This window comes from Xiphophorus hellerii, chromosome 2 (assembly GCF_003331165.1).
Source record: "Xiphophorus hellerii strain 12219 chromosome 2, Xiphophorus_hellerii-4.1, whole genome shotgun sequence".
NCBI classification, from domain to species: domain Eukaryota; kingdom Metazoa; phylum Chordata; class Actinopteri; order Cyprinodontiformes; family Poeciliidae; genus Xiphophorus; species Xiphophorus hellerii.
In genome coordinates, this window is record NC_045673.1 from 27,719,742 (window position 1) to 27,746,909 (window position 27,168).

The window sequence follows — 27,168 nt, forward strand, 5'->3', positions numbered from 1 at the left end:
ACACATTCCTACATAAACGGTGTGGGAAGTTTTCCCAGCACTGAGCTGCTAAGCCCAATGAATCAAGAGAAAACAAAAATGATTACGTTTCCACTTTCATCTTAGTTGTTTTGGATTTCACACAATTAACTGCAAACATGAACTAGTTCATTTTAATGTGTTAAATAAGCCATGAAACACTTATGTCGTAGCTTGAACAGTGGAACCACGCTTGCATGGCACTAAATATTACAGCTGAATAAATATTTCAGTAAATGAGCCTCTTGAAGAAGTTCAAATAATTCTTTGTAATAGAGCAAAAGCTCTGCAGGTCTTTCAGATGTGCAAAATCATGATATCATGGAATCTTAAGATAAAAACACAAACTATAGTAATATCTCTTTATTGTACAGACATGAGAGCGCTACCATTCCTTTCATCCAGCACATAAGACAGTGTGTGTCCCTTTCGCTCGCTACACCGTTTCCATGACATCATTTCAAATTGCTGCTACATATAAAGTTATACATTTGTTTTTCTCCGCTATGTAGCAGGGAGTTAAGCACAGCTTTTGACTCATCTTAAGACTTCAGCCACACAACGTAAAACAAACCCACGACTATGACCATGAAAAAGACATGTGCAAACTTGTCCCGACACACTAAGCTCATACCAACAATTCCCCCCTGCGGTACACAAGAAGAAAATGGTAAACTTACAAAATATAAAAAAAAAAAAAAAAAAAGCAAAGTTTCCCCAAAGGCACAAACTGAAAGATCACTACTTAAAATCGACTGTAGTAGTCTCAACGCGCGCCGAGACGTTTGTGATTTTGCAACAGCTGACATGAAAAGTTAAAGCAGCCAAGACCTGAGCAGGATGTGCTCTCAGCAAAGTTAATGTATCATTCCTCATTACTGAGCAGAAAAAAAATCAAAAAATCTAGATCATTTAACTGCCGATGTAAAAAAAAACATGCTGTTCATCGTTTTGGTTTAAAATAATTTTAAGATACAACCTGAAGAAGTCACCATGATTGTTTTAAAGGGATCCACGACTAGCTTGGAGCATTTTAGCTAAAAAAAATATGTTGTGATTTTTTAATTACCCTAAAAGTTGTTGTTTGTAACACATAAAAACTCATAATTACTTCAAAAAATGTTACATCTTTATTATATTTTCTATATACGGAGGTCGCCATTTTTAACATGCGGTATACCTGGCAGAGGAGCAAAAGCCAACGCAAAATCAGACACTATCAGCAAACGCTATCATTTTCGACCAAATCTCGCCTCTTCCTCTGTTTGCTCCTCCTCATCTTCATTTCCTCTCGTCATTTCTCCATTGTATTCTATTTAATCGCGCTTCAGTTCAAGGTGAAACAGAACCCAACGTTATTTATAGCACAAAAATTACTGTTCAGAGCTAGCGGTGTAAGAACAAGCACACGTCATCTACCCAGAATTCATTGCGGTGTAAACAATATGGCGACGTTCTTGTGGCAATATTTTATTTAAATTTGTAAGAACTAAGCAGATGTAAAAAACTATACTCTACAACTTTTTACTGTATTGTTTTTCCTTGTGAAATAAAAGTCTATTGATACAACTATTCATGGATCCCTTTAAGAGAAGAAGAAGAAAAAAGCACAGGACTCGCTTTATGGCTTTATTTATGTGTATCCCCACTTTGAATGTGTACGATGTCTAACCTGTACTTTTAATTTTCATTGTCATAAACAACTTAAATTCTATAAAATATACTGACTTTGCCTATTTGAAGTGTACTTTAGATATAAAAGATACAGTAGGTCTTTTTAAAAACGTTTCTTTGAATCCATCAGAGTGAATTAATGACTGGCTTTGTGCATCGCTTCAGTAACTACCGGGTCTTCTTTTCCGTCTATACCAAGCACCCTGACATATTAAAAAAAAAAAAAAAAAAAAAAAGAGTCAAAATTCATTCTTTGCTTCTTGAAGTTTTGGCATGTGGAGTGAGTCTGGAGCGTTCAAAGGGCGTCGTACATGCGCAGGGTGCGCTCCAGTTGCTGGCCAACACGCTGGTAAAAGGCTATCTGCTCCCTGAGGTAGGCTTGCATCATGTCTTTGAAGTCCACCTCTCGCTGCTGATGGAAGTGGCTCATTTCTGCTTGGAGGGCGAAGCCCACAGTCCGGCAGCGTTTCCTGATCCCGTCCGCTTCGTCCTGGTCCATCTTCCCCTCGTCGCTCATCCGCTGGCTCTCCTTCACCTTGGCGAAGGCGCCTTCGAGACACGGGAAACACAACATTACATTTTCACGTTAGCAAGTGGAGCTTTTTCAAGTCAGTTCAGTAGAATTAAGATGATTTTACTTCACAACATTTTTTATGAGCATATTCTTCTAAGAATGTTTTTTAAATGTCCATTTAAACAATTGTGAACTGTGGCTTCAGCTACACAGGCTAACAAAACGCAGCAAAGCATTTGCATTTGATCATCCTGGTGTTGACATGTAAACAGGTTGAACAACGTAGGGTTGAGGAAGTCCCCTGACGATGTCCAACCCGTCAAGTTGCCAAGCTCTTCAGCTCGTCTTAGAAACTTGTCTTGCTTCCAAGACAAGTTTGGAAGCAAGACAAGTCGTCCCTAAAGTCGCCCCTAAAGTATACCAGTGTAGTATATCAGTTCTGGAGTCCAGACCCTCTGGACCACATGTGTCAAACTCAAGGCCCGGGGTCCAAATCTGGACTGCCTTAGCTTTTAATTTGGTCCTCTAGACTCCAAATTATGTCAATAAGTCCCTCCAGTTTTTCACAAATCTGCAAAATTCAAGAAAAATTCAAATTTTTTTCTGATTTTACTGCAAATCTTTCTCAAAATTGGCCATAAAAAAAGGCAGATTTTCTCAAAAATTGGTCAGTTGGCCAATTTTTTTGGACTGCCGCCTCAGCCTTACATGATGTTAATAAAAAGTCACATTTAATATCACACATTAGCACAAATAAAATTCCTCACAAACATTTCTAAATTAGCACCACAAAATGTGTGATTTTGATTGCAAAAAACCCCCCCACAAAAACAATCGCGATATCCTTTCTGGGCTGATCGTTTTCATTTTGAGAAACACTTATTGAACCCTGAAACAAACAGCTTCTTATTGATATTTTATTCGGCCCAAGATGAAAATGAGTTTGACGCCCCTGCTCTAGATGAAGCAAAGCGTAGAACAATGGGCTGGCTTTTACCAGGCTGACTTTGTGCTGCAGCTGAAAATTTATGAATCAATAAAAACCGCCTACGTGAGGCAACATGGCTCAGTGGTAGAGCAAGTGCTGTAGCTGTACGGATGTAGACAAACACTGTAACCCTCCACACTTCTGTAGGTAAAACAGCAAGCACGCCGTCTCGTCCCGTTTTACTGCATTCCAAACATCTTGTTTCAGTGGAATGAGGACAAGTTCAAACCACATCCACCCGCACTGCCATGAAGTCACTTTCCTTGAGCAGAACACGGCAGCCCAGTGGCACGTCGCCATGACGCTTTACAGATTAGCGAGTCTGTCCTAGTTGCGCATAATCTGATTTGGAAACACACTTTCGAATTTAAATCAATCGGCCTCTACGGAGGTAGAAGAGGCGGTCTGGTCTGGATAAACTCGGGAGCCGGGGGGAGGCAGGGGGGGCGTCTCAAAACGATCCAGTCGCTCTCACATCCGTAAGCCGAATCTGTGAAGTCATGCAACGCTACATTTTGTGTGGAATGCCTGGCACAAGTGTGGGAAAGCATGAACAGCACTCGCAGCCCGTTCCAGTAGAGGAGGAGATATGTGTGTGTGTGTGTGTGTGTGTGTGTGGACTGCAGTCTGTGGCGCTGACCTACATTTGTGTGTTCTGCCTTTCACATGAGACGAGAATGAGTTTTAGCAGAGAGCACGTCTGGGGAACATAAAGGAAAAGCACTCCTGACTGGAAAGAAAACAAAAAAGAGAGAATGATGCGAGAATGATGACCTGATGTGGTCTCCCCCTGAAGCTAAATGTCGTCTGAGGAAGATAGTTTCTGCTTGATGGTAAAACGTCGGCGTCCTTTCAGCAAAACCTGAGTTAAAATCTCAAAATCTTTGACTTCAAAAGGCAAAACAAACTTCTTTTTTTTCTAGAAAAGGTTATCAGCTTCTTATTGTCCAATTAACAACTGCTCCACAATCAAGGGGAGTAAAAAGTAGGTTGATTTGTTTATCTTGTCCAACCAGACAAGCTGCTGCACAGATCAACGTGTGAAAGATTTATGGATTTGCCAAGATATTAGCAATCCACCAGTGGAAGACGAGATGGAGAGCACAAGGGGATTTGGCAGGTTTTATCAGTACACACTGATCAAATTTGCATAGTTTTACAGCATTATTTAATACAACAAGGTAATCCAAAGTGCTTTGTGCAAAATAAAACAAACCGTGACCAATCTCAGTTCAATTTTTACCTTCAGGAATAGGAAAAAAATTAAGAAATTACAAGTGGGATTCTTTCATCCAAAGCAATATTTTTAGTCCTGATTTAAAGGAGCCAAAAGGTTTTCAGGGAGTTTGCTCCAGAGCTGATGAGAATAGAAAGCAAATTCTGGCTAATCTGGCTTCGATCTGGACCTAGCAACCAGATCGAGTTGCTAGGTCGATCTGGTTGCTAGATCGACCTAGCAACCAGGGTCTAGGTTGCTAGGTCGATCTAGCAACCAGGGTCTGAAGACCCTTTCAGATGTTAGACCTGAAAGGGTCTAACATCTGGAGTCTTCAAATCCAGACCTTGTGGGCCGGAGTCCAGCAACCTTTCGACTTGTTCCTGGTCCAGCACTTCTGAATCAGATGACTGAATTACCTCCTAAGTATGCGGCGAAATTCTCCAGAGTCCTGCTATTTAGATCCTTATTTGACTCAAATGTGTTGAAGCAGAGACACATCTAAAAGTTAACCACTAACCATGCTATGGAGAACATGTAGTAAGAAAATACACAAATCTATTCCGAATTAATTAGCTAAGAAGTCTTGACAAACAAACTAGCTAAACAATGTTAGCTAGCAAATTAGCAAACAATTCTTAATTAATTAGCTAACAAATAAAATTAACTAGCAAATCTATTCTTAAGTAATTAGCCACCAAGTCTTAGCTAACAAACTAGCTAAACAATGTTAGCTAGCAAATTAGCCAACAATTCTTAATTAATTAGCTAACAAATAAAATTAACTAACAAATCTGTTTCTAATTAATTAAGGATGAATGTTTTCTAGGAACATCTTCCTCACTGTCCTGTTGACGACACATTTTAGGTGTAGTTCATTTAGCAGATCTGCTCTTGTCTTATGTCTATGGTCTGTTTGGCCGACAGTGATTGAAGAGAAATGTTTTATTTTTTTTCATTTTAAGAATTTTTTTGACACTAGTGGCCTTTATTTGATAGTAATCTGACAGGAAAAAGGGAGAGAAAAGCGGCAAAGGAACCGAGGGCGACTGCGTTAAGGTTTGTAGCCTCTGCACAGCTCTAAACGCTGCGCCACCCGACGCCCCGGACCAGAATAGTTTGTAGGTGACATTTGGTGACTGCAGGACTGGATATGATTAATTGTAACCCACATGGATTGCAGACATAAGCATTTAAAGAAGAAAACTTGTGTGATCTATTATCCAAGTTACGGAAAACAAAGTCAATCGATCCGATTGTCAGCATGACTCGCGTCCTGGCTCTGGGCGAATTGGGCCGAGTAGCTGATTCTATAGTCTGTGTGTCCCTTTCCAGATCATCAACAAGCACTAACCCTTCACGTTCTGAGATCATTTCAAAGCAAATCTGTGCAGTAGGGGAAAAATAGTGTGTAATACTGCTGCTAATGATCAATGATTGAACGTTTTGAGATTTCATCAAGGGTCTTGCTATTGAAGCCAGCAGTAAAAACGTCTGTTGCGTACCTGACAATACTAATCAAGCCTCCATATTTTTTGGAGCTTTATCTTACAGCTAATGATGCGACCTGAGCAGAACCAAGCTGAAAAATCTTGGATAACTAAGAAAGACGTTCCAGTGTGTTAGAGGAGCTGAGGGGAGGAAAATAGTTGGGATTATGTAGGATCACAGTCCTATGGCTGACCGACTTCTGAGATTCCCACAGTCCTCTCTGGGCCAGAGGTCACAGTAGAGCAGCTACAGGAAGCGCTCTGTAAGTCCATGTGTCTTTTTATCCTTTTGTCCCAAAACCAAAATCTGGCAGTGAAACGTCCCTTTAAATTCCTCTTATTTGTTTACAATCCAGACTGAGATTGCGGTCCACTTGTACGTAAGCGTTGGTGCCGACAACGTTCTTTTCCCCACCGATTCCCCCAGTGGCTGATTTCCAATTGAGTCATTATTTTTCTCCTCAGACAGCAGATTCCTTACAAATCCACTTTCAGGTCAATTGTGTCTATTTTAGCTCTGTTTTATTTGGTTTCCTGTCCCAGTTTATAAAAATCACTCTTTCCTGATGTGTGTATTTTAAATCTTAACAGCCAAAAAACAAAACAAAAAAAAAAGAACAAACAGCTCCTCTCTAGCCAAGAGTGAGCTGCATATACAGCGCCTTGCGAAAGTATTTATATGCCTTAAACCTTTTCACGCTTTGTCACATGACGACGTTGGTGTGTTTTGTGAAGCTTTTACGTGGTAGACCAACACGAATCAGTGCATAAAGTAGTAGCCTTTAGGTTTTCTTTAAAAAAAAAAAATCAAATGTGGTTTGTGGACTAAATAGAGAAATTAAAGTTGGCGAACGCAGGAAAACAAAGCTACAGCTCCGGTGGATCGCCATGCTGCTACCATTTTCAAATTACATTTTGAAATTGCGCAACACTTTTAGTTCCCAGAAGCCGAGGGGGGGGGAAATACCCGAAGAATGACGACATGGTATGTTCTCTCTTGAGATTATATTTAGTGATGTTTGAACCAGTTGACTGAAACAGACTTTTAATACGGAATATTTTCTACAGCGTTAATATATAAGTTACAAAAAAGAAAAACAACAATAAAAGCGTAGACCATTTGAGGGGCAGAGGTCGGGGGGTAAAAGCCATTTGGATTTTGCGCAGCCAGAGTGACTCATGAGCGTATATAAAATAAACCAATCTGGGAATAGGCCTCGTACACTTCAAACATCGAAAGGCCTAACGTGCCTGAGTAAGATTAGTGACTGTTATTCTCATTGGACACACAAGTAAACATTTGAAAGGGAGTATAAATGAGGCTTGCTGCCACAAAAAACACTCCCGGCCAGTAAAAGTAAAGAGCTCTGAGTGCGTCCGTGTATGTGAGAGCGAAGGCTGACGTCCGTGTCGAGCACTGCTGGGAACTGATAACATGTTGTTCTTTGCTGTTTTGCAAGTAAGGCAAATAAAGCGAGACAAAACAGAAAGGCACATATTTATTTCAGAATGAAATGGTCTGCTTTTAGAGATCGTGGGGTTTTCTTCTGATCGCACGCTAATCTGCAGGCTTTGGATGCGTTTCCCCGCCCCCGATTCAAAACAATGGATTCCCTCAGCAGCTTGCAGAAGCCTGTTATTTACCCATCAAACTGAGCCAGGTGTTGTGGTCATTCTGGGAAACATCTAAAACGTGCGTGGTAGTCAGCGGTGGCTGATCTGTACGCCACCACTGACTGGGGAGTTAACGTCATGACACATAACTTATTAATAATAACAATAATCACAGACAATAGTTAATTCAGTATTATTAACATATGGTTCTGAAATACACATAGGATTGTTCATAATGGGATTTAGAAATCATAACTCTATTTCCTGATACTAAAGTTTATCATAAACGTTTAGGTCTTGGAGCGTTCGCCTGGCCATCACGCAACTCGTGTGTTATTGTTCAGAAGTGATTAACAATGTGTTATGTGCTAAAAAAAAAAAAAAAAAAAAATCAAAATTTTGTTGCATTTTGAATATGATAACGAATTTCCCTTCCATTTCACTTTTTGTTCAAAGTAGCATGAAATTGTGGGAAAAAAATACACAGCTAATAATCCCCTGCTATTAGCTATGTATAAGGGGAAAATATTTGAAATGCATATTTGTTCTATAAAGAAAGAGGAAATGTTATCATGCATGTCTAAATAAGAGCTAATTATGAGCAAACATGACCAGAAACTTCCCTGTTGACAAGGTAACTATTGGAACAGACTTCAAGCTAGCTTAAGCTAACTCTGGTATTTCGAATGATCTGGGCATCTAGGCATTGGATGTATTCCTTAAAGAATTTAAACACAGTTTTTAATAATGGTTTATGAGTGAAATAACTTGAAGACATGAAGATTTTTTTTTTACTGCAGTTGAGAAATGATATTCATAAAAAATGTAGCAACTTCTTTGGACCTAAAAAGGAACGGTCAAGAGTTAGCACACAGCTTCAGCTTTTACAGCTGGAAGCTAATGATTAGGCCCGAAATCAGAACTGAACCTTCAGAGTCAGATAAAAACCATTACAAAATCAGCCTTCTATCACCTGAAAAACAATTCCAGGATTAAAAGACTAATGTCCCAGCAAGGTCTTGAAAACCGTGCTGCAGATCAACAGATAAAAGTCCTGATAGTGTTCGCTTGTCCAAAGGAAGGATGAAACTAATGGAGGAGATGCAGATACCTCCCATACATGCGGGAGATTCCACAGGCAGCTAAGAAACATCCTGGTGAGCATCTTAATGTCAGGCTGGGAAAGCAAGTCTTCCAGATTTTCTGAAATTCAGCTACATTCAAATGGAGGTCCTGGCGACCATGGGGTGATCTTAATCTGGAGTAAAAGGCGCCAAAGAAAAGCCTCAAGCATTAACTGAATATAGAGCAACACATCAGCAGATTCCCAGCCATAAGACTGGGAGCAGTATCAAGCTGCAGTTTAATATTTTCTAAAAGGGTGTTTGTTTAAAAAGCTAGTTAGCTTTGTTTTGCATCCTCCAGCATGGTGCAGCTTTTCGCTCAGAAGAATGTGTTTTCCTCTTGACTGTTAGTCTGAGGTTTATGCCAGCCACACTCCAAACATTCCCAGCTTTCACACGAACTCCGATAAGTTGCTTCAAAGGCTTTCAAAGTTTGCAACAATACTACGTGTCCGTCTAAGTCCCGTGGCACACAAAGAACTGTCAGGCCACAGCTTTGTGTAATGGTACAGTGTATATCTTTAATTAGCAGTTAGAGTTCCACTTGGTAACCCAGGAGGCTAAATTTAGCAGACCACTTTATTGGGTACACTGGTTCAATTGGCAGTAAAAAGAAAAATGGCAAGTCAGGTACAGCAACTCCACGCATTTATTGAAGACAACCTTCTGAAGCTCAAACCGAGCACCAGAATGGGAAGGAGATTTGGTTTAGCTAACTTTGGACGTGGTAAGGTGGTTAGTGCCCAATGGACTGGTTAAGTCATTTCAGCCACTGTGGAACCTATGAGATTTTTACAAGCTGCAACATCAGTCTCAGAAAACACAACGCATCGTCAAACCTTGAAGCGGATAGGCCACAGCAGACGAAAACTGCTGTGGCCTATCCGCCACAGCAGGTTTGACCAGGGGCCAATTGGGAAACGTAGACTGCAGTTCACACAGGCTTAGCCATCTCTGGAGATTATACAACATCTTCAATCAGAGACTTCTTCAGATTCACTGTAATTCAGATTGCTACTACTGGAGATTCCTCTTGCTTACAGCCATCAGCATCTACTACAACTCTTAGAAGGAAATTGTATAAGCTATAGAAACATTTGTTTTCTATTGGGATTGAGTACTGGTGCTGACCAACAAATGTCCATCTTTCAAGACCAGATTGTACCCATATTCTAGAGGCTACTTCCAGTAGGATAACGCACCATCTCACCAACAATCAAATCTGATTTCCTGAACATGACGATGAATATACTGTGTTCTAGCGGCTGCCTCAGCGGTTATATCGCTGCCTTAGTCATTAGATCACAATCCAATGATTTTAGCAATTATAGGATTTCTCTTTTGTCATTGGTAAAAGACCCCAAACCATTTCTTAAGCGCTAGACTCGCACGTTTGTTTCGGTTGCATTTACCTAAAATGCCTTGTGCTATGATCCGCTTCCTGCTTTTGGAGCGGTTTCCGGTCTAAAAGCAGACCGAGACCGAGGTACAGTTAGGGCCAGAAATATTTGGACAGTGACACAAGTTTTGTTATTTTAGCTGTTTACAAAACCACGTTCAGAAATACAATTATATATATAATATGGGCTGAAAGTGCACACTCCCAGCTGCAATATGAGAGTTTCCACATCCAAATCGGAGAAAGGGTTTAGGAATCATAGCTCTGTAATGCATAGCCTCCTCTTTTTCAAGGGACCAAAAGTAATTGGACAATGGACTCTAAGGGCTGCAATTAACTCAGAAGGCGTCTCCCTCGTTAACCTGTAATCAATTAAGTAGTCAAAAGGTCTGGGGTTGATTCCAGGTGTGTGGTTTTGCATTTGGAAGCTGTTGCTGTGACCAGACAACATGCGGTCAAAGGAACTCTCAATTGAGGTGAAGCAGAACATCCTGAGGCTGGAAAAAAAAGAAAAAATCCATCAGAGAGATAGCAGACATGCTTGGAGTAGCAAAATCAACAGTCGGGTACATTCTGAGAAAAAAGGAATTCACTGGTGAGCTTGGGAACTCAAAAAGGCCTGGGCGTCCACGGAAGACAACGGTGGTGGATGATCGCCGCATACTTTCTTTGGTGAAGAAGAACCCGTTCACAACATCAACTGAAGTCCAGAACACTCTCAGGGAAGTAGGTGTATCTGTCTCTAAGTCAACAGTAAAGAGAAGACTCCATGAAAGTAAATACAAAGGGTTCACATCTAGATGCAAACCATTCATCAATTCCAAAAATAGACAGGCCAGAGTTAAATTTGCCGAAAAACACCTCAAGAAGCCAGCCCAGTTCTGGAAAAGTATTCTATGGACAGATGAGACAAAGATCAACCTGTACCAGAATGATGGGAAGAAAAAAGTTTGGAGAAGAAAGGGAACGGCACATGATCCAAAGCACACCACATCCTCTGTAAAACATGGTGGAGGCAACGTGATGGCATGGGCATGCATGGCTTTCAATGGCACTGGGTCACTTGTGTTTATTGATGACATAACAGCAGACAAGAGTAGCCGGATGAATTCTGAAGTGTACCGGGATATACTGTCAGCCCAGATTCAGCCAAATGCTGCAAAGTTGATCGGACGGCGCTTCACAGTACAGATGGACAATGACCCCAAGCATACAGCCAAAGCTACCCAGGAGTTCATGAGTGCAAAAAAGTGGAACATTCTGCAATGGCCAAGTCAATCACCAGATCTTAACCCAATTGAGCATGCATTTCACTTGCTCAAATCCAGACTTCGGACGGAAAGACCCACAAACAAGCAAGACCTGAAGGCTGCGGCTGTAAAGGCCTGGCAAAGCATTAAGAAGGAGGAAACCCAGCGTTTGGTGATGTCCATGGGTTCCAGACTTAAGGCAGTGATTGCCTCCAAAGGATTCGCAACAAAATATTGAAAAAAAACTATTTTGTTTGGGTTATGTTTATTTGTCCAATTACTTTTGAGCTCCTAAAATGTGGAGTGTTTGTAAAGAAATGTGTACAATTCCTACATTTTCTATCAGATATTTTTGTTCAACCCTTTAAATTAAACGTTACAATCTGCACTTGAATTCTGTTGTAGAGGTTTCATTTCAAATTCAATGCGGTGGCATGCAGAGCCCAACTCGCGAAAATTGTGTTACTGTCCAAATATTTCTGGCCCTAACTGTATGTAGGTGGACCAGCGTTTTCAAGAGTTTGATTACACAGTCACACCTCCACAAACAAACCAAACATTCTAGGCAAAGGAACTAGAGCTTGATTAAATCGGACCAAACAGAACTGGTCTGAATCCACCCAGAGTATGCCTGAATAAAGTTCACTGAACTTATTCAGTATGAAAAGCTGCCAGTACAAAACGTGCCTAAGCAAGCAAAGTTTATTCAGCCGCTTATGACTGATCTATCTGATTTACAGCTTGCTTTTTTTTTTCTTTTATGAGAAATAAAACGACCTTAAGATACAGACGGACTGTATCTTAACAGTACATCATAAATAAATGTAGGTTGTTACAATATATAGCCTTAGTCAGTAACTTGAACTTTGAAACATTTTGTGAGAGGTAAGGAGATCAGCAGATAATAGAGAAGAGAAAAAAAGCCAAGAAATACATGGATCATCATATGCAAAAGAGATTAAGCGAAAGAGGAAAGCTTAAGAACGGAAAAGAAAAGGGGGAAAGAAACAAGAGGCTTCAAGAATGCGCTTTGGGGTCAAAAGGACTCGACAATCTCTGCCAGAGTATAAAGCAGGCCTTAAAAGCCTTTGGATGGGGGGCGAGGGAGGAAACACAAAACTCTGCTGACTAAGCTAAAAGTTGTATCGTTTAGCTGCTACGGACATAAACATATAAAGCAGAGCTGCAGTTTCAGAGCTATTTCTGCTACAAACAGTGAGACAGTACGGACAAAAACAAACACCTTCCGGTTGTGACGGAAAGCAGGAGCCTTCACGTGACCAGAAGCATGGAGTCTGACTTGCCACATTCCTGCGGACTTTAAGCAACTTTTACCTGCTCAACGTTGTTGACCGTGGCCGGAGCTTCAGAGATACATGACAAGCACCCAAAAAAGCTGCGGAGCTCATATCTAACTTTTTGATTAAAGTCATGAGCAGAGATGTTCAACAGATGTTACAGGGGTTTTTTTTCTTCGTATACTTTGAGTTTACACACACGCTACAGGATTAATCCGTCCCCACATGCCAGACATCAGCGCCATCGTGATATTTACCAGGAGGGATACGCTCAGATATGTTTCACAAATTCATTGTAATTCATTATTGCTAACAACCCTTGTGTTTATCCCGACGTTTCCTCACTGCCAAAGGGATTCGTTTTGCAGGGAGATCAAACGTTGCTCAAGCACATTTTGGATTTCCAAGTTGCTCCTGGGGATTTTGTTTGTTTGTTTTATTTTCGGTCTGCTTTTCAAACTTTTCAAATATATCCCCCCAAAAAATCAATTGTCTGATGCCATCACACATCAAACAAAAGAACTCTCAACACTCAAACTCATTTCTACGCCGTTTGGTAGAGATCTGTGAGCTCAGATGTCCTCAAATCCCCTCCGACGAAAACATTGTCTGCCATTACATCAGCTCTTTTGTTATAGAGCAGATGTTCCTGTCTGTAAAGTTATGTAGTGTTGCAATGGCCGCCAGAGATAATTAAAGGAGTTGCAAATGTTCCTGTGATAAATGATCTTTGGTCAATCGGAGTAATATCTTTCCGTCTATCCATCTTAACAGAAAAAAAAATTACTCAATGTCCTGAGGGGATACTGCAATCTTGATGGCGACCACAACCAATATGATGGCATTTCTATGACGACGGCTTTAGCTAGCAAGTAATCAGGGGTTTTATTCTTGTTTGTTTCTGGGGTTTTGTTAAACCTGAAGTCTAAACTCTGTTGGAAGATTGCATAATTGTTGTAAAAGATGATTTAAATGACAGATTTGTTTTCCTCCTCAATGCCTTAAATGGATCAAAACTTAATACATCAACCTCAAGCTCTTTGGCGCACTTTGTTGTGTGTTTCGTAAAACCCTCAGCCGGTGACCAGTAATCCGCCGACTTTGCGTCTGATTGACGGTCATCTGATAGGAAGCTAAATATCTTTAAAACAACACTCTTCGCTGTGGAAGTTGGCACTGAGTGATGACGACGCATTTAGTTATTGGCGTCAATGAGGAGATTAAAGGTGAAGAAGCACAAGAGAAGCTTCAGGAAGCTGATAGATGTTACAGCAAAGTTGCCCATTGTTAGCTTTGAAAATGTTGGCAGTCAGTTGGAAATCTCCCATTTAAAGTGATGATCTACTTGCTGCACGCAATTCTCACCGTCCTAACCCTGGTGATGATATTCATCACTTATAAAGGATGATGAAGGCTGTTTACGGTGACAGATCTGCATTCAGTTTGTCTCAAACCTCGTCCTGTGTGACTGCCTGCTCTTGTCTTTCACACCTGGGGTGACGTTCCCTCTTCCAAAAATGATTTTGATTGATCACAGAAATACTTCTTCAGCCTACCACATGGCAACAATAAAATCTTCGAATAAGCTAGTGATCAAAAACTGAGCTCAAAATCCTGATCTGTGTCTATGAAGGATATGTGCTATGATCTATAAATCACGTAATTCCCTTATTTTCTAAAGCATTCAAAACTCCATCTTATCAAGAAACCTGCAGAACATGTTATGCTACCATTTAGTATCCACAAATGATTTTGAGTGTGTTATAGTAAAGCAGAAATGACTATTGGCCAGTAAAAGGCTAATTAGGGCATCTGCATAGGGCCGTTACTGTCTGGGCGTGAACCGATTGCAGTCGTCTGGCCGTTCGCCGATCTTTAAAAGGACCTGACACCAAAATCAGACAAATATTTAGCTACTTTGGTCTGAAAAGTTGACAGAAGTTGTTTCCATTGACCATATAATAGAGCAATTTGAGAGTTTGAAAATAAATTTGCTTAAAGGAAACGCGCCAATTTCGAAAAAAGACAAGAAAATCTCAATTTTTGATTAAAAAAACCCAAAAATTTTTGGCACTAGGATGAGTTTTGTGAAAATTGGTGTATTTCACAAAACTGCAATGGAAACACTTTTTTCATATTTCACACAAGTCACATGATCAACAAGCAGAAGTGGTCACATAGAAGAAGGCGACAGGAAGTGGTTAGAGGATGGGGGCGTGACATGTTTTTAATGACATGTTGTGAGAACAATCGTGTGATTTTAATTGGGTTTCCTATTTAATGGAAACACCGCAATCGCAAAATTGTGCAGGGTTTTTTTCTCTACATTAGTGGAATATCGACAAGGTTTTGCGCACATTTGTAACGGAAACGCAGCTAAAGTTGTTAAGTGACAAAAGGTTGCCAGTGTAACTAGTTCTTTTTCATCAATGTCAGGGAATTATTGCCTTAAAACAAGCTCCTATATCTTGACAAAAAGTACATTTTACGTCACTTTCGTATTATTTCAAGTGCACTAAGAGTTTTGCACTAGTGACCAGACAGAAATACTTGGTAAGATTTAGTATTTTTGAAGTGTACAGCTGTGATTTCAAGATTTTTTGGCACGTTGGTTGAAATTGGATATTTTTAAAATATTCAAGGGGGAAAGAAGAAATACATATTTTAAGAACAAAACATATAAAGTTTTTTTTCTTAGCTGCCAATCAATAAACCAAGAGGTAATGAGGTAGATTTGTTTTGAAGGTAATGAATGTATAAACCAATGTAGAGTTAAAACTTTTCAGGCAAATTTGCCTTATTAGAAGAAAGGCATCCAGATTAAAAAATCTTTGTGTTTGATGGAGAGAAAAAAAAACAATAATAAAAAGAAAAGATAGGAAGAATAAGAGCATTCTCAAAAAAAGAATTTGGGTCAGTCTTTTTCTTTTTAAGATGCTTTCTACTTGAAAGCATTTTTTGTAGTTTCATAAACTAACCAAAAGCAGATTTGGGTTCACCAAAGTCTGCTTTCGAGTAAAAGTCACCGGGCAGAGGTGGTCCTGTTCTACGGAAGAGGATTAGGGCCACCGAATAAAAAAAAAAAGAATTCTGAGATTAAAGTCAGAATTCTGACTTTAATCTCAGAATCTCAGAACTTTAAAGTCAGAATGATTTTTATTTTTTTTTTCGGTGGCCCTAATCCTTTTCCGTACTATTCACTATGACTTTAAAGAGGATGCAAAAAGCACGGTTATTAGACAGACAAACACTTTGTGTTACACCTAACATTTGCCAGTGGCCCCAAGGCCACGCTTTGAATACACCACACAAACGTACGATGTAGGCGCACTCTGATCAGAGCATGAACAACAAATGAAACTATCAGCGCTCTGTTCTGTTGACAAACCTGTTTCACCATGTGCCAACGCATTTCAGTCAGGTTTTATTTTACATGTAGGGCGAAGGCCCGCTCCGTACAGGAACTGTTCAGGTCAGTCCACCCAGCAGTGGCGTCAGACTATTTAGCAAAATGTGATACAAGCAGAAAAGCACTGGGCCGACAGCATCATTACACTGTCATTAAAGCTGCAGCATGTAACCTTTACTAAAAAATGTTTTTTTACATGTTTGTTAAAACTGTCACCATTTCGTGACAGTCTAACATGAGACATAATCTGTGAAAAAAAAATCAAGTTCCTCCAGCAATTCCTATATTGATCTTCAAAAATGCATTAGACAACCAATGAGAGTCAGAAGGAGGCTCTCAGTGCTGTCAATCACGCTCCTGTATGTGCTACTAAACGTACTAATGGTGGACAAACAACTCACAGTTTCACTAAAACCATTATCAGTGGCTATGCTAACTAGCCTTAGCATCTACAAATACTGATGATGGAGAAGCTGTAGCGTAGCAGAGAGTACACAAACATGACTGACGACGCTAAGACCTGCCTCCTGGCTGAACTGAGGTTAATTTTTTTTTTCACAGATCATCCGTCTCATACCACAGTGTCACAACATAGTGACAGTTTCAACAAATATGTAAAGAAATATTTTTTTTAAAAAGGCGACATACTTTAATCTCTTTGCTGGTATCACACAAACTGACAGAGATTTTTAAGACTGTAAAGCAGCAGATTCTGAATGTACAGTTGCAGAAGTGACATGTACATTAACAGGTCGTCATGAGGCACATTGCCGTGGTAACAGCATCTGCAACCTGGCACTCAATACTGCTGTCTTTAAATATGCATCGGCTTAACGCCTCGCCAGACTTTCCCTGCAGCGCTACGAATAAAAACGGAACAAAACAAGATTTCTTTATCATTTTCTTTCAATCCTTTTGCATCCACAGCAGCCAAACTGCACCAACCGCGTTAAATATAACTGTTTCCCAACAGAGTTGCTAAATTTGTCCGTTTTTCTGCTCGTCGCAGCAGGAAGAGTTCAGATGTCTGATAAAGAGCTTCTGCTTTCACTGCCCCGGACAGTAGGTCACATGTCCAGTGTGCAAAAAGACAGCCAGTCTGACCCCAATGATTGCACTCGATAACTCGTAAGAGCAGCCGCTTCAAAGGCTGGACACGGGTCACTTGGAGGCAAACAATGGCTCCTTGCCTGCAGGAATCAAGGCAAGGGAGATAAGGTCTCTCCGTTTCTATCGTGGGAATTATAGGATGTTTTTTTATTATTATTTAAAGGTTTTTTTGGCTCTGGTAGCCTTTTTTTGAAAATGCTAAGACAGGACAATAGTACGAGAGAGAGAGGGAAGACATGTAGCAAAGGTCAGCAGGCCGGGAATTGAACCTGCGATGTCGAGGACTAAGGTCTCCTCATGTGGGTTGTGCTCAACCCTGGCGCCACCACAGCATCCCAGCTGCTTTTCCTTTTAAACCACAGGGTAATGTCTGTATTTTAGATAGCTACATGATCTGTTACATCATGGAATTAATTGGGAATTACGTTATTCAGGATTAGAACCTGAAATGTACCTACATTTCCAGTCTACATGTTTCAATTTCGTTCCTTCATTTGTCCCCCGTTTTGTCTCAGGTTGATCAAATCTTTGTACTTAAGATTATTTTTTTGTTGTGTTATGTTATATATTCAGGTCTCTCTTTTTGAGTTTTTTATTTTTTGAGTTTTGGGTTTTTATTCTTTAGTAGTATAATGCATAGTTTTTGGTCCTCTATTAGACGGCTTTATTAATTTTTGTGAGGTCTCTTAATTGAGACCTCAAAACGGGGACTGTCGAGGAAAATTATTGATTTTGGTGCTTAATGCAGTTAATTTTATGCATGTGTAAAAGGGTAGGTTTGATACTCTTGTTTTGAACCGGACACACAGGGGTTAGAATGCAGATCATTAAATGGGGCCGCTTGCAGCCCGGCCAGATCACAGAAACATAAATTAACATTCTTGCAGGCAGTTGGGGAGAACTGCTGGAGGCCAGCATCTGCGATGGTGTAAAACTAATGCAAAATAGAAGATTGAAACCCCGTAACATTTAACTTCTAAGTATTAATACCATGTTCACTGAAGATTGTATTATCTCATATTAAAAACTATTAAAGGATGAATGTATTTGAAAAACTGTATTATCTGTGACGATATTAGAACCAAATGGAAATTGTTTGTATGAAAATGTTTTCTTTACTATTAGAAAATGGCTCAGGAATTATACTCTATTTTGTCCTGTATATTTTATGTATTATTTTGGCAGAACTTAATCTTTTGGGAGGCTGAGTGTGCAAAAGCAAAACTGGGGTTTGCAAAGATAACATTTTTTGAAAATTACCAGATGCAAGTCTCTTCGAGAACGTTAGGAGAGATAATGGAAGAGACGTCAGATTTATGGGTGTCTGCGAAATCTTATCTTAAGACTCTCGGCGCCGGGGACATTCGTACCTGGTATCGTCCAAGATTAACTGGTCCGCCTTTGTCTCTCGATAGAAACCAGACGCCTTTGGAACTTCGTTGTAAATTGGGAGACTTCTCAAGTTTCCTGTAGTCCCTACGGAAGGTTCTAATTGGTTAAAGAGTGGAACGCCTTAGTAGAATATATTAAATTGAAGAAACGCCCACTCAGTATAAAACTTCATGTAAACGGTAAAAATTCAGAATGCTACCAATGTTTTGCTTTTTGGCATAATAAGCTTTCTCCAGAGACGCGTCTCTGCCCCTTTTGTTTCTTTGTGTTTCATTTTCTATTTTTCCTGTTACAGGTAATGAATATATCTCTGTATCTCTGCAGTTTTGTTATTGATTGCTTTGTTATGAATTAAACTCCGTGATCTGTGACGTCAACGCGCAGTGTCGTGGTTTCACTTCCTCCAGCCGCAGTCCGCCTGCCAGAGATTCCGGGACTCTAAGGAAGGAGAGGCCAAACTTTTTGTCTAAAGTTAATGTTAAATTATTCTTCCTTAATAGTTATCAAAGGTCCTTTATGTTTCCAGACACTTTTTCAGATTTACCTTTCTAGATTTCTTTTTCCAGCAATATTTTTAAACATGCATTACTTGTAAGCATAATCTCTTTATTGTGGAGTATCCTAGACTACATGTAGATTCTTCAAAGCAGTTTGTGAACTTCAGTCACCTTTATATTGTTTGTAAGATTCCCCCCCCCTCAAAAAAAAAAAAAAAAATATGTATACAGTATATGGCAGTTTTGGTGCTTGTTTGGTCATTTTATGCCCCATTTAACAACCACTGATATACTTCACTGTAAGTGGTGGGCATTTATCGTACCGTTTATCGTTTGTTTATTGTTTATCGTGAAAATTTCTTATCGTGAGAAGAATTTTGATTTGTCGCCGTCTTGATAAATCGGCATTGATGTTCAAAAGCAAAACAGACATTATTGAAAATGCTATTTTTTACAATTTTCTCCACTTTTTATTCGACAAATATCAGTAAATTTGAAAATATGTTCAGTGGTATAAATCACACTTCTTCAATGTGGCGTCCTGAAGAAGCCAATTTAAAATGGGAACTTTTTGCTAGAACAATGTTTGCGTTTGTGAAACAATGTGAATGCTAAAAAAGTAATAAATCATCATCATTATTTTTATCATTATCACCACAAAATATCAAGATAAAATTCTAAGTCTATATCATCTAGATCTACTTTCACATGAATTTCACAGATTTTTATAGACCAATCCGGTTGGACGATCATCTGGAATGCATTAGATAATTTCTTGTTTAAGATCTGAAATACTAAGACTGATAAAAACCTGAGTTGGATTTCTACAAACTGATCACAGTCTCTTTGAGAGACAGCTTTCCTTTTGTGTGAAAACCAAACAGAAATGAAACTGGAATTTGTTGTTTTTTCCAAAATAACGTTAAAATCACGTCCCGTCTTGCCCAGGGAACACCACGTACTGTCTCGTTTTGTTAGCTGCCACACATCGAGTCGATAGTCAGGTTAGTCATCGGATTCTCACAGTAGTCATAACCTTAAGTAAAAATACCACAAAAAACATTCAGCTTTATATATATATATACATATATATATATATATATATAGCATATCCATTATTATATTTATGATATTGCCATCAATTGTTATTTGGATTTTGATTCATATGGTTAAAATATCGAAAAAGTGCCCACTGTAGTTGTAGTTTTCAAGTTTATATTACCAAGAATGTTATGCCTTTTTGCTGTGTGATATTTACACAAGTATAGCAAAGTAATGCTAGCTTCATTAGCTGGGCAATTTTGAAGGCAAAACAATACCAGCTTAAAAAGAGTGACTGCTTCTTTAGTTTTCACACACACACACACACACACACACACGCTCAGTGTTTTCCGAGCTTTACGGGTAACCAACGTGTTGCAAATGTTTGGCTCACTTTTAGACAAAGTAAGTGCATTTCTGGGGGGGGGGGTGTTCCATCCTTGCAAAACAAACACTCTGTGATTTAACCTCCTTTCTCAATTCGTCACAGGCAACTGTGGTGAAAACAGCAGTAATCACCGTCAGAGGGAAACATTCCCTGGGCCGGGCCGACTCTGACAGGAATGCAGAAACATCTGGCCAAGGCATTGTGCGTTCAGACGAGGACCAAGCATTGTCAGGATTTACGAGTGAGCAGTCAGAAACGAGGGAGCGCACTGTCATCTTTCACTCAACCTGACACGTGACGTGAAGGCTCAAGACGTGCTATAATAGAACCGCCTAAACGTTCCTGAAACCGTATCCTGGCTGCTCCGATTACATCTGGCGCGACCGCACAAAAGATAACGCCGTCCTGTCTCGGGCGTTCTCACACGGTCATAGATCGCAGCTCGTAGGAGCACGGTTTGTTTTGCTGATGTGATTCTTTAGAGCTGCGCATCCGACACACAGCTGGGAAGTAGCAGATCCCTTCCTTCAGAATAAGATTCAGCCTGGTCATTGTTTTTGTAACGTGTGGAAACCAGGCAGTTCTCTTGACCGTCTTACAAAAAGTCTGGCTAACTTGTTGAAACACATGCTACGAGAGTGTGTTCCTTCTCAAACTGGAAAAAAAAAGAAGCTGCTTTCAGGGTTGCAGTTGTGCTTAACAGCCATCTGAGCAGCAACTGAACTACATGTAAGAGATATGATGTCTGCATTGACAACAGAGACGGAATAAAGACAATGGTGATAAAAGGTGAACTGTGGAGTGCGGACGTAACAAAATCTCAAGACACAAGATCCCAACAACAATAGCTATCGTGCAACAGGCTGTTGAGTTGCTGCCAACATCAGACTTCACCTGTCGAAATGAGTTTAACCCATTAATTTTATTGTATTAGGAGTGCTTACGGTTTGAAGTGGAAAAGGAAGAAGTGCTTCATTTGCCATCATGAGTTGAATCATAAAAACATTTGAAGAACTTCCTTTCAAGTTGATTTCGTTTCACTACCATGGAGGAAGTCTGCACCACTTTTATATTGTTTGTGGTATGGCAGCATTGTGTTTACTTAGTAGCACTGCAAGATCCTAACATTTTACCAGGTATTTCTGTCCAGTTTCTAGTGCAAATATCTTACATTTAAATATACACTCTAACTAACCTAGAAGTAACTTTCCAGCAAGATACAGGAGCTTGTTCTAAGTCAGTAATTCCTTTAATATTGATGAAAAAGTCCTGGTTCCACTGGCAGATTATTTTACTTATAACATGGGAAAAAATGTCCTATAAGTTAAATAATTTGCTAGCGAAACAAGTACTTTTTCATCAATATTTAGGAATCATTTACTTAAAACAAGCTCCCGTATCTTTATGAAAAAGCTGCTTCTTCATTAGTTTGTTTTGTTTCAGCGCCTGAACGTCTCCTCTGATGGCTCATAGATGATGAACGCTAGCGCCGTGGCTGAATTATGAATACATCTCATGTAGCTGTTTACCGCCGTTGCTGCCATGTTTTTTTAACCTCACCACTTGAACAAGTTTATTCACGTGTGATTTTTAATTAAATTTCTTATTTGATGGAAACACCACAATTGCAAAACTGTGTTTTGTCAACATTAGCAGAATATAGACAAAGACTTGCGCACATTCATAAAGGAAACGCAGCTCGCGTTTCCCTGTGTTTGACGGACAATCCGTCCATGAAGTACCCCGCCTCTTGACCGATGACTGCTGGAGATTGGCACCAGACCCCCTTGGTAGGATGGTAGATCTGCTCCGGAGCTTTTGCTATTCTACAGTTCTGTTGTTTTTGTTTAACTTAATTGTATTTGTATCGTCTTTAGCTGAAAATCCGACATATTAAGACTGATCAAACCTGAGCTATATCATTCTATACATGAGATGTACCACAGGCTGTGTGGCTGCAGCCTGCCATCCCCACATCTGCCTCTCACACAAAAACCCCTTAGAGGGACTTTATTCTATGACACGGCAATGTTCTTAACCCTTCAGATCAGGACCTTTGGTTGTACTCAAAGGAGAGCTGCCTCTAACAATGGGATTAGGCCTGGCAGAGGTTCAAAGTACTGCAATTCACTGTTAGAGGAGTTCAAGGCTCTCTGTCTACTGGAAATTTACGTGCTTTTACTGAAACCAGAGCAAGTGCCCAGTCAGACAGTGCTGAGGTGAACGTCTGTGTGAAGGAGACAGCAGGAGAGAAGATGAAAAGAGTAAGCCAGATGTGAAGAGACCAAGCAGAGACTAGAGAGAGGTTGAGAAAACAGGACAAAGAGACAGACAGAGCACACTCTGATATTTTTTCTGGTACTGCCCTAAACCGTCTTCTGTTTGGACTCACATTTATTGCCACTGCCCAGCACAACATCCTAAAGCCACCCGTGTAGCTTTCATTCTCGAAAGGATAACAACAAGAAAGCAGCTCCCGCGGACCTCAGTGAAGTCGGGCAAGGGAAGAAAGTAATAAGGAGCACACCGGAAACTGCCGAACTCCGTTTTGTGTGTTGTGAGTGTTGCAACAGCTGTGTCTGGTTCTGCAGAACATCAGTCACATCAAGGGGAGTTTTCTGGACTGGCATGGGGGTGGCGGGGAATCGCTCACCCATCCAGAACCACTGCTGGATGGGCACTCTGGTTTTAGACAGTACTTCATGTGCAGTTTTTAAATGATGACTGTGGATTTGTTTGATTTTACCACTACAGTCGACCCCATGGCTATCAGAGGTTCAGTATTTGCTGATTCATCTTTTGGCAGATTTCTATTTCGGAACGTAACTCCAACAAATTATTCACGGAAAGCTCGCCTATCCTTAGATTATTATTTATATTAGAAGATGGACATGTTTATTTTCTATTGATCACTAAAATTAACTAATTGAAGCACTATGGTTTCTACAGAACACATCAAACAGGTCGAGACAATGATTTGACCCAGGACTTCCTAATGGCAGCTACTTTATATATTATGAAAACTATTTGTCATTTCTAATTAGGTTTTCGCAGACATCACAATTGCTTTTGGGGGAATCCGGTACGAAATGAATGGTTTTAGAAAGCTCGAGTAATTAAGACCTACTATATCATAATAGCATTGTGGGCAGAAAGTTTGATATATTAGCATAACATCTGGAAGAACCAAGCCAACTACATGATTCCTAAAATAACGTTCAGAAAACCTTTGGGGACAGAAAACATTTGGGTTGCTGAAGAAAGAGTCAGTTAACTGTAATCACATTACTTGCTGTAATCACTTCTCCAGAACACTGGAGTACTCTCCAGAAAGTTGAAACTACTCTTTACCTTTCTGTAGATGAATAATGTCCGGGAAGTTGGCGAGCAGGCCTTGATAGAGCGAGAGTTTATCCAACATCTGGAAGAGGTCATACTTAGGTTGCTCTGCAAACATCTCTCCGATGTTTTCATAGGTGCGGCCAGTGTGGGAGATGGCGTTGTTGAGGGCATCTGACCTGTAGGGTGGGTCCAGTGTGAAAGCCTGGCTAATAGACTGGAAGGCATTCCCAAGTCGCTGGAACTCCTTCCTGAACCCGCCCAGGTGCTTACGCACGAGCTCTGAGGCAACGTGCGTGAGCTGCATCACACTGTCGTCCATTTTCTTGGCGAAGGTCTTGAAGTTGTCGACCCTCTCCTCAACGTCCTGAAGGTCCTGGTGCTCGTTGGGGATCTGAAGGGTCAGCATGAAATGGGCTCCCACCATCTCGTCCTTCTCTGCCCGCCTCTTACCCAGTTTCCACTGCTTATCATCAGCACACATCAGAAAGTGCTCAAAGCCTTCATACTGTGAGAGGACTGGGTGGCTGGTCATGTGGTTCATCCACAGTATCAGTCGCCTCTTACGCTTCTCGATGAAGTCTTCCTCAAACCGACCAGTGGCCTGCTTCTCAGGGAGGTGAGGCACAGAGATCACAGTGAACTTGTGCAACAAACGGTTGTACAACCAGTCAAAGTGTTTGTATCGTCTGTAAACCGGCCGGCCTATGTGGCTCGGCGTCACTCGGTACGATATGTAGGTCTTGATACCTTTGAACTTTGTCTGTTTGGTTGGGTCTTCAATAGAGCAGATGAATGGCCTTGGATTTGCCTTCCATTGAGGTCCCAGTGAACCCATCTCAATGGTATACGACTCTGCAATCTTTGCCATCATGGGGACATCACCAAGCACAAATGCCTCCACCCCTGAGCGGACAAAGCTGGAAAATCTGTTCAAGTTTCTGCCCACCATGCTACCCTTCCTGGCGCTGGCCATGCTGTCTTGTCCGGAGACTGATTTGCTCCGGTAATGCACGTTGGGATTATTTGACGGTGGGGCCTGAAAGATATGTCCATTAGCTCCAGTAGTGCTAGTGTTACTGTGATCAGCATCATCCACCACTGTGGATCTGTCGTCCCAGTCATCCCAGTCGTCGTAGTAGTCTTCGTCATAAATCTGTCCCGAATTAATTGATGTGTTTGGTGTAGATGGTAGATGGGGAGAGTCATTTCCTAAAGAGCCTGCCGGGCTTATGGAGCAGTCAGTAACGTTGGAGTCGGAGCGAGGGCGAATGATGTTCACATAAGATTTAGGGAAGAGACCCCGCTCCCCTCGGCTGTTTTCCCCCAAGACCCAACCATCCACAGAGTTCTCGTCAAATATAACCACTTCCTCATTCTCCTGGATGTTGATCTCCTCCTTGTTTTCACTTAGAAAAGTGTAAATAGCAACACCTTTTACTGACATGTTGAAACACAAGTGGCTCCCAAACCTTTAACCTCTACATGAACATAATGCCTTGATTGGCACCGTCTACTTTATACTGCATGGAAACATATGACCACCGCCTACTGTAATACTGCAGAGTTTGACTAAAGTTAAAATAATCTTCTAAAGCCTAGTTTCAAACAACATCTATTTTGTTTTTAAGTCTATATCACATTAAACATCATCAGCCCATTTAGGACACTCCTCTTACCGAGTTGCAGCCTACCTTTAAACTATAACTCCACAATATGCAAGCAACATGTGTCTGCGTCAACATAAAAACAATATGATTAAAACCAAAACTGTTTTCATCCGAGTCCTCCTCCAACAGCCCTGTCGATCAGCAGAATCCTCTCTAAGTTGCGCTTTCTGAACGTGATGTTCATTTATCACTCTTGAGCTTCACCCAGGTTCCTAAAAGCCTTCAGAGACAAACATATTTCCAGGACAAAGTGGTCCGGCGCGGACAAAAACAGACGGATGAGTAATGGTATCCTTGTGCATTTTCAGCCCGTACCGGATTCCCTCAGACTCAAACTTCCTGCGTTTTCCTCGTAAACAGGTTCCTGCGCATCTTCAGTGAAGGCCCGCAAAGTTGTGAAGAAGGAAGAGAACACTCCGCTTTTAGAGATTATCAACATTCATCGAGGTCCGCTTTTTTAAGGTTATCCTTTGAGTGTGTTCCTCAAAGCGCTTCAACTCTTTCCGTGACGTGAGGCTCGGACAATTGGAGGCAAGTTTGCCTGTTTTCAGCAGCTCCTTTATGGTCTGGGTAGGTAGGGAGGGGGAGGAGGATCGATACCGCCCCCCGCAGGAGAAACGGAGTACAACACAGGGCACAGATTTTCACATCGGGGAGAAACTTAGTGTAAATAATTCCTTATAAAATGATATTGAAAATTAAGGAAAAAATCTTATTATAAACGTTTGATGTATACATGGGCACAGAGTTCTGATTTCAAAATGATTACCTCTGTAAAATATGCTTGAGTAAATAATAATAATAATAATAATAATAATAATAATAATAATAATAATAATAATAATAATAATAATAATAATAATAATAATAATAATAATACACCCCCTATTTTTGAATTAGTCTTAACTTCTGCTTTCTTTTTTCCTTCTTTTTTCTCTCATATATATGGATATATATGTTGTGTACATATAACGTCTTACCAGTGGGGGCGCTCTCGTGCCACTGTGGGTCTGACAGGGAGAAGGGGTTTTCTGGTTCTGGGCATGCGCGGCTCAGAATGAACGAGCTCTTGCTGGAGTAACGTTAAAACAACTCACTAACTCTGTGATCCACAGGTATGATAAAAGGCAACTGTTATAAGTCCATTAAAAAAACTGGTTTAAAATGGTCTGTAAATATATTAAGATTAGTTTTTGTAGTATTTTGTGTAACTTATATTTGTAATTTGGATAATCTTATACTAAGCTTTGATCTGTGTCCAAAAAAGCTAGATTTTTGTTGTTGGAGCCTGTGTGATTTTGGATTTATTTAAATTACTTAACCCGTCACTGCTGTATTTGTATTTGCGCACTATTGCCATATTGCTGTTTGGGTAATGTTTGGTGTAGTATTTTTTCTCATAATTTATTTATTATTATTATTTTATTTTTTCGTGATAAGCCTTTATAACCGCTGAGACGGTTGTAACTGCCAGACGTTGGTATTTACTGCGTGTTTGTAGATTAAATGTTTTTCTCAGTTCGGTTATGTTAACTTAACATGACCAGATTTTCTTCATTTTTTTTTTTATTATGTTATTTTATTTGTGCATTTTATTTTATTGTATTTCTTTGCAAAGACTCCGGATGTTGAATTTGCATTATATTGTAACCGTATTTTATTTATTTATTTATTTGAAAATGTGCGTCAGAATAAACGAACTCTTGCCGGAGTAACATTATAACAACTCGCTTCCTC

At 40.2% G+C, this 27,168-nt stretch overlaps 1 protein-coding gene across 1 annotated transcript; it reads right to left on the reverse strand.

Annotated features, from left to right (window-relative positions):
• Positions 1-366: 366 nt before the first annotated feature.
• snx33 (sorting nexin 33) lies at positions 367-25,864 on the reverse strand. Its single transcript, XM_032545260.1, has 2 exons — positions 23,774-25,864; positions 367-2,241 (listed from the first exon to the last, which is right to left on the reverse strand). The coding sequence occupies exons 1-2, from the start codon at positions 25,206-25,208 to the stop codon at positions 1,988-1,990; spliced, it is 1,689 nt and encodes a 562-aa protein (XP_032401151.1). The 5' UTR covers positions 25,209-25,864; the 3' UTR covers positions 367-1,987.
• Positions 25,865-27,168: the final 1,304 nt, after the last annotated feature.